Here is an 11,247-nt window from a genome sequence, read left to right on the forward strand (position 1 = left end):
GAGCATAAGCCACTCAATTTTGCATCTTTCACTACTATAGCTCTAAAAATTATAGATATCATTTTCAAAATAAAATATATCACTACTCAATTTAGTATTCATTGTATAATATTTTAAAATATAATAATTTCTCTCCTATATATAAGGAACTATTTAATTCTATTTTTAAATATGTGCAAAATAAATTAAATTAAGAGTTAAACAATGTGAAAAAACTTTTCAAACAATTTAATTTATCTATGAAACCAATTTCAAATAATAACATGAATATTCTGGTAAGATTTGCACAATAAATTTTAAAGAATTTATAACTTAAACAAACCTTTCATAATAGAAATTTTATTATCGAAATTGTGCTCCCAGAATTCAAAACAAAATTACCAGAATATGATACCAAACCTAGGCCGTCTTGAATTGTGACTAACTAATAGGAATGTCATTCCGTGCACAAATCTACGATTTGTTCAGATTTTCAGTTCACATGTTGAAATCCACTTTATTTCCTCGTCCATTTCCACCTGGCTCCTTAACCACGACATAATGTCACAAATGACTCTCAATTCATTCAATTATTATTATTATTATTATTTCCCTCTTAGCATTCTCGCATCTTCTACAGCTAAAATATATTCTTGTGTGCAACACAAAAAATATGAAGAGTCCCGTCTGACTAAAATTTCAAAATCACATTGAATGAAGTCATTCTAACCCAAAGAACAATAGGTACACCTTTGAGGTTGCTTTCAAAATCTGATAAACATGCGGAATTTCTCTTATCATGACTTCTCAAGAACATCGCAAGTACTCAGCGCCAAATTATTTCTATACAGAAACTAAACTATGAGATGGGCCGACAAATCAGGGCATTGACGTCCTGGAATCTCATAGTACTAATTTCCAAAATGTTTCAATGATCTCTAAATTAATTTGGATTTGACGGATGCACCACTTGTGATGGGCTTCTTCCTACAAGGGCAGGAGCACGCGAACGACTTGAAGAGCCTGCAAATACAGTGATTTAGTTAGTACAAATAAAAGCGATCAATGACTTCATCCTTAAGCAGGCTGGAGAAGAATCCACACATTTTACAAGGTATAAACAGGACAGGAATCAATGTCTTTGCAGGCATGAAGCGACAAGGAATACAATAGATTAAAGGTGCATTACTATAAAGGGAATAATTGAGGCGCAATTAATTACCATGAGAAGCACCAATCGTATGTAATCGGTGTCTATTCCATCTTGGCAGAACATTTGCCCGTTCTTCCCAACTTCGTTCAAAGGCTGGTACCTCATCTGCATAATAATTGCAGCAGAGTCAATAGTGTATTATAAAAGTACCATATATATAAGCATAAGGAGTGGGTCACACGTTAGTCGAAGTCCTAATTCTTCACTCAAAATCTTGAAGATAAACCCTCTGTCAGATCCTACGCACGCCCATATCTATTGTAAAGTCTCTTGGTCCATATTGTTACCTTCTTGTAAGTTGTGAAGTATTTCCATTGCGTGTTCACGCCCCTCAGAAGTGCGTTTACGTGCAATTGTACGTCCCTGCAGTGGAAACTAGTCAAAACTAGATCTGATGAAAACTCCGTGACCAGCGGAGCTACTGTACTACAAGGTTCCATCAACTTGAAATGAACATGGTATATAACAGGAGTAGGTGACTTCTACCAGGCTTCGAATATTTCAAGCTATCACTTACCCCATGGAAGTGGATTACAACTTCCACAGCTAAAAGACCCACCTGGGTGGTATCCAAAACCCATGTCCACATACACGCATCAACAGTTCATCCACAGCTAAATCATGTCAAGCTCCTAAAGAGTTATCAGAATAGACCTTCAATACCACACAAAGAGCAACTTGATAGCCCGAGAAACGTCAACTTGACATTACTGTTTTCACCACATGAAACAGTTTGTACCAAACAAAATGAATACATGTATCTTTACCTTCACGCCGAGTCCCCTGGAAACGCGTTTTAATTCATGGCCGCTTGTAGAATCCTTCTCTTGAAATTCCTCCTCTATACTCTGAACTCACAGGACCAGTTAAGAGTCCATGGTCAAATGTTTCCCACACATTAAACCTCGCATGATTCATTTAGAAAATAAGCATCACATACAAGAAGGAACGTTGCTGAAACCTCCAACTAAAGCGGCAAAAATAGTGTACATGTCAGAGGATTGAACAAGCTTTGGTGAAGAGGACTCACTCCATCTGGACCCAAACGTCTGGCTGCAGAGGAAGAGTAATAAGTACCATTGGGCCCTCCATAGGAGACAGAAGAGCACTGAAAGCTGGAAAAACTGCTACTATTATTTATCACTGGAAGAGGACCAGCTTTAACGACACTCTGGAGGGGGCGAAGCTGTTCCTGCGGCTCTGCTGCGAACCACATCAGAATACATCAGTGAGAATCAGCCCAGCGAAAATTGATTACGTCGAGAAGGATAAACGCAGCAAAGAAAAAGAGGAGCAACAGATGATCACATAAATAGTAAAGTCATGACGAAACACCAGTACATAAGAAAGGATGGAAATCAAGAAGGATACCACAACTACTGTGACCACAGCCATAGTATTTCCCTCTAAATAAGATAATATATCATACTGCAAGACTTCAACAATTCTTGAATAGGAAAAGCGACACCATGGAAACTGAAAAACAAAACCAGTGTACAAACCTGGCCTCACATCGTCGTCAGGGTGTTCGATTATGGGTTGCTGGCCTGGGTGAGAAGATACCCGAGCCTCAGTATCTGCATCCGAATCTGAGAGCTCCTCTATAATAGGGCCCCGCTGGTGAACTTGCTGTTTCAGATTCAATCAAGTCTGATTAAACGTTCGTAAGATATTTCTGAAATCAATATTTTATAATTTTAAAAAAAAAAACATTATTCCAAAACTCTGACGCTGTGACCGCAATATGAATTCCTTCAATGCCGAAATAATAGTCGGTATCAATTTAAGAGAAAAACGAATCCACTCTCAATTTAATTTTTAAAATGAGTATGATTCGATCTTGAGAGCAGAGAGCGCTGTTTCGATTCTCTATTATCAATCTCTGTTCTTGAGCTATAAGTACGTAGATCTAGATTGAAAAACACACAATCCATCACTGAATTGTAAACCCTAAAACAAGAACATTGCATTTTTTGGAATCACTTGTCAATAAACGCACTAAAACTGCAAATTAGTACAAGTGACCAACGACATGCATGCACACAACACAATCTAAATTAAAGCAGAAGTTGGAACATCTGCCAAAATAAATAGTGGGCTAATGAAATCCTATGTGGCAAATACGTTAAACCCTAAAAACTAGTAGAAACATATACCTCCGTATGGAAACAGAACGAAGTAGACATCATGAAATCCGCGTACAAGGCTCATCAACTTGGTTTCTTTTGAATCCGAGAAACTTAGTCACAAGGAACTCATCAGAAACCCCAAATTTATTAAACAGATACCCACCTCAAAATCACTGAATCACTAGCTAGTTGAAAATTTAAACCCTCCTTCAACAAAGGAAGGCGGTTGGTTGTAGACAGACATTCACATTACACTGACCGATTCCAAAGCGGAAACGCTGGAGTCTTTGAATTAGGGTTCGATTACAACTTCCCAGAAGCATTCGAATCATGCGAACGCCCCATAGTAAACTTACCTCTACACCAATTAATGAGTCGATCATGCCCATGATTTTCAAATTTGTACAAATACTCGTAAGCGACAATGAAAAGTGAACTTACAGGAGGACTATATGGTCGATCCTCGATGTAGTTACCAGGAGGGACGTGAGGACGAGTAGCTATCTGATTCTGGAAAAAATTGCCACCAAGAAATCCTTGTTGATTCCCAAACAATCCCTGGCCACCAAAAATGCCCCCAAACGACCTAGTGAAGAAGGGGTCGTTGAAGAAGGGATTGTTATCGAAGACGTCGAAAACGCTCCTCCCTCGCATCCCACCTCCAAAACCCATACCAAAATTCGCAAAAGGATCAGGGAAGTTCCCGAAACCTCCAAATCCACCCTCCATGTCTGGACGATTCCCGTTACTATTCCCGTTGCCGTTGACGAAACCTCCCCACGAAGCAAGTCTTCACCGATTGAGCAAATTGAGGTGACAAGCCCTAAACAAACAAGTATGCTTGCGGCACTCATCCATCAACTGAAACGCAATAGCATTAGAAGTGCACAAGTGTGAGATTGAACCTGGGATTGAGTAGTAGTAGCAGCAGCAGCAGCACTTATGGGAGTGAGTGAAGCAGCTCCTCCTCCTTCGGTGCAGAAGTAGAAGAAGTAGACTCAACACCACTTGGCCATCTCCAGATACGACAACACACAAGTGTCGCCTTCTTCCTCCACCTCTTGCTACAAAGTGGATGAACATTTCACGAATGAATGAATATATGAACGGATGAATGGGTGGATGAATGAATCTCATTTATGGTTCACATTTCATAAGTGCCATATAAGAAGTGGCAGAACTAGATTAAACATCATGGTAAAGCATATCAAAAATCTTGTTGATTATTACATTGTAAGTAAAAATGTAATGGACACAAAATACAGACTTGAAATCTAACAAGAAGTTCAAGAAGAAATGGCAAAACTAGATTAAACAGATGAGTACAAGAACAACACCAGAAAGGTGAGCTAGAACTCCAAGAGATGTGTTGTCGAGACTGAAGAACTCTTCAGCCTCGATCCCTATATATACTCCTACTTAGGAAGCTTCTCGAGCTACTTCTATTAACTAGGAAGCTTCTAGAAGGTTCCAAAGGCTTCTTTTCTAGAAGGTTCTAGAAACTTCTCGAGCTACTTTTATTAACTAGGAAGCTTCTAGAAAGTTCCAGGGGATTCCTTTCTAAAAGCTTCTAGAAACTTCTCTTCTAGAAGGTTCCAGAGACTTCCTTTCTAGAAGCTTTTAGAAACTTCTCTCTAAAAGGTTCCAGAGGCTTCTCTTCTAGAAGGTTCCAGAGGCTTGTTTTCTAGAAGGTTCTAGAAACTTCTCTCTAGAAAGTTCTAAGGAATATGTCCCTAACATCATCCCCTCCTTTAGCTTCGAGGTCTCTGAGAAGCAATGTTGTTGATCAGTACCAACGCAAGAAAATGAAGATCTGTCGCATAACTTCTGCTATGTACTCCAACTGTTGTTCACGAGGCAAGTGGTTCATCGACCCTTGAAGTCAACTGTAGTAGCCCACGCCTTCGACTTCTGACCAAGCATGAACTTCCGTGTCCTCATTGTAAAATTGTCCTGCAAACACGCCTTCTGGTTGACCATCGTAAGCAGGCTCGATCTCAAATACGATCACCAGTGATCGGTTACTCGGTATCCTCCGTCGTCGTCGTGGTACATGTAATTCTTCATCTCGGAGTCGCCTTCGTGAGCTACTCGGTTGCGATACTCTGACTGGCATAGTATCTATCTCTTGGCTATCTATATCAAAAGACCAAACTACGATCTATCTTGGAGAAAATAACTACATCAACTATGAATTTTGCTGGTGCTCTCCCCTTTTCTTATATTGTTGGGAGAACAAGATTCAGAAAGAAGCTATCATCGAATTGATTTAGGTTTATCGGGATGTCATTGATGAAACTCCTGTACCTTTTGTGGCGCATTCGCAAGATTTTCAGCTGGCTCCCACGTTCGCTCATTAATGCCATAGCCGCACCAATGAACAAGATATTCTAACTTTTCCCACCTTCGCCGTGAATCCAATACCTTTTCAACCTCGTATTCTTCGTGGTTCTCGATTTCAATACTAGGTGGCGGACATTGCACTCTTCCAGGAAAAAATGACTCTCGATAAGGTTCCAACAGAGAAACATGAAAGACTAGATGTACCTTCATAGAAGCCGATAACTCCAGCCGATATGCCACTGGATTAATTTGCTTTTGGATGATAAATGGTCCCAATCTTCGATAGTCCAACTTATCACATGGTCGCTTGGTCTTGATATTTCATCGAAGAAGCCAGGCTTTGTCTCCAACTTTGAAAGTAGGTGCTGGATTCCGAAATCTATCTGCAGACGTCTTATAGGATTCTTGAGCGGATTGTAATTGAAGCTTCAACATAGTTTGAAGCTCTGATAGTTGCTTCACAAATCCTTCAGCTGCTGGATTGTTATTTGTTGACGGACTCAATAAATCAAGCTTTGGATGATACCCATAGTTGGAAAAGAATGGTGTTTGTTGAGTCGACGCATGGAGGGTGTTGTTATATGCAAACTCGGCTAGTGATAGATATGCAGTCCAGTCGTCTTGCTGATAGTTGATGCTGCATCGTAAGTATTGCTCCAAGACTTGGTTCACCCGTTCCGTTTGGCCATCAGTTTGAGGATAAAAAGCTGAAGAAAGCTTGATATCCACCTTCAATATCCCAAAGAGAGATCTCCAAAACTTTGACACGAACTGGGTACCTCGATCTGATATGATATCATCTGGTAGTCCATGATATCGATACACATTATCGAGAAAGAGTCTTGCTGTGACTTCACTGGACGATGTCTTCTTACAAGGAACAAAGTGTGCCATCTTCGTAAGCCGATCTACCACGACAAAGATGCTGTCAAATGAGTTTGATGATGGCAAGTCCGTGATGAAGTCCATAGAAATTGAAGACCATGGTCGACGTGGAATTGGCAATGGCTGTAGAAGTCCATAAGGGCGATGCCGAGGATTCTTAGATCTTAAACAGATGTCACAAGAGAGGACAAAATCTTTCACATCCTTCCACATTTGGGACCACCAAAAATCTCGAGAAATAAGCTCCAAGGTCTTATTGAATCTAAAATGTCTCGCACCTAGAAAATCATGGCGAGATTGAAGAACTCGGAGTCGTGCTAGTCCTTTTGGAATGTACAATCGCTCTTCAAAGTATAAAAGATCTCCCTCCACCTTGAACTTGTCGTCATTGGTACGTTGCTTGATATCAATGGCTACTGAATCTTTAATGGTCATAGCACGTACCTGGTTTAGGAAGTCAGCATCAAATGATACAATAGTAGCACAAAGTTGAAATCTCTCTGGCTTCAATAACGTTGTACATTGTTGATCAAACGCTGCTTCTCCAGCCTTTGGTGTAAGATATGATCTTCTTGATAAAGCATCGGATAGTCCTTGCTGCCTTCCAGGTCGATAAGTGATAACAAAATCAAATCTAGATAGCGACATATTCCATCGAGCTTGACGCCGATTTAAAACTCGAGCCGTCATGAAATACTCCAAATTCTTGTGATCCGTATATACGGTTACTGGATGTGCAGCTCCTTCAAGAAAGTGACGCCATTCTTCGAAAGAATCCACTATAGCAAGAAGTTCCTTATCGTGGATCTCATAATTGATTTCAGCAGTAGAAAACTTCTGAGAATAGAATGCAATTGGATGGAGATTCTTATCTTCACTCATTTGTGAAAGCACAACTCTCAAAGCAAAATCTGAAGCATCAGTTTCTAAATAGAAGGCCTTTGTAAAGTCTGGATGTACCAAAATTGGAGCTGTAGTAAATGCTGTCTTCAAATCTTGAAACGCCTTCTCCGCCAAAGGTCCCCATTCCAACTTATCTTTGCATGTTAATCGAGTGAGAGGAGCAGCAACTTGAGAATAATTCTTGATGAAGATCCGATAGAAGTTAGCAAAACCAAGAAAGCATTGTACGTCTCTAACCGTCTTCGGAACCTCCCAAGACATGATTGCTTCTACTTTCTTGGGATCCATCTTCAACCTTTTGTAGTCGCAATGAACCCCAAAAATTCCATCTCCGTCTGGTGAAATAAACACTTTTCTAATTTGGCATATAGTCCTCGCTTGCGTAGTTTCTCCAAGACCAAACGAACATGCTCCTCATGCTCTTCCTCGTTTTTAGAGAATATTAGAATATCGTCCAAGTAGATGACAACAAAATCATCAAGGTGTTCTCGAAAGATGTCATTCATCATATGTTGGAAAACCGCTGGAGCATTGGTAAGACCAAAAGGCATGACATTATATTCGAAATGACCATACCTTGTACGGAATGCTGTCTTCCACTCATCTCCTTCCTTGATTCGTACGAGATTATAAGCTCCCCTTAGATCAATTTTTGTAAAGATCTTCGCACGTCCAAGTTGTTCTAAGAGACTAGAAATCAAAGATAATGGGTAACGATTTTTCTTTGTTACCTTGTTGAAGCCTCGATAGTCCACACACATCCGTAATGATCCATCTTTCTTCTTCACAAATAAGATGGGTGCTCCAGCTGATGATTTTGAATGACGAATGAAGTTCTTGGCTAGATTCTCGTCGATGTACTTTCGTAACTCTACCAACTCCATTTGCGATAGATTGTAGATTGAGCCAAAAGGTGGTTGTGCTCCTTCTTGCAAGTCTATGGTACAATCATATGGTTGGTGTTCCGGTAGTATGTCGGCGTTCTTCTTTTGAAACACGTCTTCAAAATCTTTATATCGCTCCGGTATACTTGCTGTTGAGATCTTCTCTTCGGTAGTTGGAGCCGCATAAATGACAAATGGAGTGCCTTCCTTAGATGATCTTATAAACGCTCTTGCTCCAATGAATAAGGATTTCTTTTTTCGAGGTTTTTTACTAGGTTTTTTCTTGGGTGGTTTTGTGGGAAAAGTCATCTTCTGCAACCTCCAATCTATCAATGGATTATGTTTTTCCAACCAAGAAAGACCAAGAATAATAGGATTTGATGGGGTTCTAATAATATTAAAAATAATATGACTACTATGGTCTTTAAACGTTACTTCTATAGGTTTTGATTCATGGGTGATGCTACCAGACAATAAAGGTCGCCCATCTATGACCTCAACATGAACAGGTTTTGATTTTTGTACTAAAGGGATCTTATGACGCTTTGCAAATTCTTCGACTAAAAAACAAGCAGATCCTCCTGAGTCTAGTAGTGCTAAGGTTCTCAGTTTTTGAGGGCCGATAAACAGAGGGATTGTAAAACAAAGTGCAAGTTGGGCAGAAAGAAAGGAACCTGATTGTTGTTGGGATATTTCATTGTCCAGCCGCACGGTTCCTACTGTGGCTGGGCATCTTCGTTTTCCTGAACAAATACTCCCCTAGTCTTGACTATGCCTCGGTTTTGCTTTTTGAGGTAGTTTCCGACTTTGTGGCCTTCTCCACCGCAATACAAGCATAAATTTTCTTCCATACGTCACTTTTTTTCTTCTATAGTAAGAGATTTGATACGTACCGCATCAATTTGCATGTCTTCCACCTCTGAATGTGAATTCACACTGCTTGTCGACATAGTTGGAGCATGGCGAATTGTATGTTGTCTTGAGCGTTGGTCTTGGTGACGTTGGAATAGGCGATTATCGCACTTCACAGCTTGGCTAATGGCTTCATTGAGCGTTCGTGGATCAAGAAGAGTTAACAGCAAATCCTTCACATCATCTCTTAAACCCCAATAGAATTGACTCATCAACGCTTCTTCATCCCAATTGATGTCGCATACTAATTGCCTGAAATCCGAAGCATAGACTGATGTAGAACGCATCCCCTGTCGTAGCGACCGGATCTTTGTTGTAGCCCATCGAACCTTATCATGTTCACCAAATGCTTCCGCAAATGCTTCTAAAAAGGTTTCAAAGTTGTTTAATATGGATGATCGTTTTTCAAACAAAGGAGCAAACCATGATAGAGCTTGACCCGTAAGTAAGGTTCCAACAAGCCCAACACGTGACTCCTCCGTTGGATATCGTTCGGGCTGTAAAACTGTTATCAACCTGATTTGATTGACGAATCCTCGAAACTTGGAACGTGTTCCATCAAACTTATCTGGAAGGCTAACTCGAGGCTCCTTATGTTGTAGAACTAGTGGTTCTTGTCGAACCTGAGGTAAAGTTGTTTCTCCAAGTGCCGAAATTTGAGGCTGGTGTAGTTTAGATTGTGCTATCCCAGATACTCCATCATTATGAAGCCTTGCCACCACTCCTTCAATCTCTGCAGTTCTTTGTGATAACGTAGCGAGGGCATTCATAATAGCATCTAACTTAGACTCCGAACTTTCTATCATACTAATGTCTTGACCTCCGGCCATTCTAAAAGAAGGACAAAAATGACCCTATAAGAGGCAATATTGGTTTATAGGAGGGTAATCCACAACCTATAAAATGCCTTAAGAATTTCAAGAAGAGGGGTAATTCACTCTCTCCAAGAAGAATAAGACTCCAATATTGTAACAGAAGAAGTATCAGTTTAGAAGAGGGTAATCCACAACCTCTAAAAAATGCTAGTATACCTTCAAGTAGAGGGATAATCCACACTCTACTAAGAAAGAACTAGCTTTGATATCTCAAGTTAGTGTAGTCTCGACAAACTGTTACGGACACAAAATACGGACTTGAAATCTAACAAGAAGTTCAAGAAGAAATGACAAAACTAGATTAAACAGATGAGTACAAGAACAACACCAGAAAAGTGAGCTAGAACTCGAAGAGATGTGTCGTCAAGACTGAAGAACTCTTCAGCCTCGATCCCTATATATACTCCTACTTAGGAAGCTTCTCGAGCTACTTCTATTAACTAAGAAGCTTCTAGAAGGTTCCAGAGGCTTCTTTTCTAGAAGGTTCTAGAAACTTCTTGAGCTACTTTTATTAACTAGGAAGCTTCTAGAAAGTTCCAGGGGATTCCTTTCTAGAAGCTTCTAGAAACTTCTCTTCTAGAAGGTTCCAGAGACTTCCTTTCTAGAAGCTTCTAGAAACTTCTCTCTAAAAGGTTCCAGAGGCTTCTCTTCTAGAAGGTTCCAGAGGCTTCTCTTCTAGAAGGTTCCAGAGGCTTGTTTTCTAGAAGGTTCTAGAAACTTCTCTCTAGAAAGTTCTAAGGAATATGTCTCTAACAAAAAATTTATGTAATGATCAACAAGATTTTTGTATGCTTACAAAACATACAAAGGCATCTATATCTTGTTAGAGTACCTCGTTTTTTATACCTCCATAGTCTTGCTTTATAATGATACTTCTCCAATTTTTTATTTTTTATTTTTTTTATTTTTTTAATAAAACTTAAATCAAAGGCATTTATATCTTGTAAATGTACCTCTCTTTTTATACCTCCATAGTCTTGCTTTTCAATGATACTTTTCCAATATATATATATATATATATATATATATATAGTTCAATGCCAATGTTTCCATTTACTCTTTATGTGCAAATAGTTTGCAAATATCTTCTTTTGCACATAACCAAACCATTGGCGAGGTACAAA

General features: G+C 39.6%; 1 protein-coding gene across 4 annotated transcripts; it reads right to left on the reverse strand.

Annotated features, from left to right (window-relative positions):
- Nucleotides 1–737: 737 nt before the first annotated feature.
- Nucleotides 738–4,263, reverse strand: LOC112290121 (uncharacterized). Of its 4 annotated transcripts, none has more exons than XM_090255144.1 (8): nucleotides 4,227–4,263; nucleotides 3,763–4,111; nucleotides 2,695–2,821; nucleotides 2,223–2,392; nucleotides 1,960–2,040; nucleotides 1,480–1,555; nucleotides 1,202–1,297; nucleotides 738–1,002 (listed from the first exon to the last, which is right to left on the reverse strand). In XM_090255144.1, the coding sequence occupies exons 2-8, from the start codon at nucleotides 4,048–4,050 to the stop codon at nucleotides 923–925; spliced, it is 918 nt and encodes a 305-aa protein (XP_090111270.1). In that variant the 5' UTR covers nucleotides 4,051–4,111; nucleotides 4,227–4,263; the 3' UTR covers nucleotides 738–922. The 4 variants fall into 4 exon arrangements, with proteins under 4 accessions (XP_090111270.1, XP_024391875.1, XP_024391876.1 ...); XM_024536107.3 differs by having other exon boundaries at nucleotides 2,223–2,395; XM_024536108.3 differs by having other exon boundaries at nucleotides 3,763–4,263.
- Between the last annotated feature and the right edge of the window lie 6,984 nt (nucleotides 4,264–11,247).

This window comes from Physcomitrium patens, chromosome 13, assembly GCF_059467195.1.
Source record: "Physcomitrium patens ecotype Gransden chromosome 13, ASM5946719v1, whole genome shotgun sequence".
In the NCBI taxonomy this organism is placed as follows: domain Eukaryota; kingdom Viridiplantae; phylum Streptophyta; class Bryopsida; order Funariales; family Funariaceae; genus Physcomitrium; species Physcomitrium patens.

Coding starts and splice junctions, on each gene's coding strand:
- LOC112290121 (XM_024536107.3), bottom strand. CDS start 4,050: ATGGAGGGTGGATTTGGAGGTTTCGGGAACTTCCCTGATCCTTTTGCG. Junction 2,822..3,762: donor ATCGACCATATAGTCCTCCT/GTAAGTTCACTT, acceptor AATCTGAAACAG/CAAGTTCACCAGCGGGGCCC. Junction 2,396..2,694: donor TGACGACGATGTGAGGCCAG/GTTTGTACACTG, acceptor TGTGGTTCGCAG/CAGAGCCGCAGGAACAGCTT.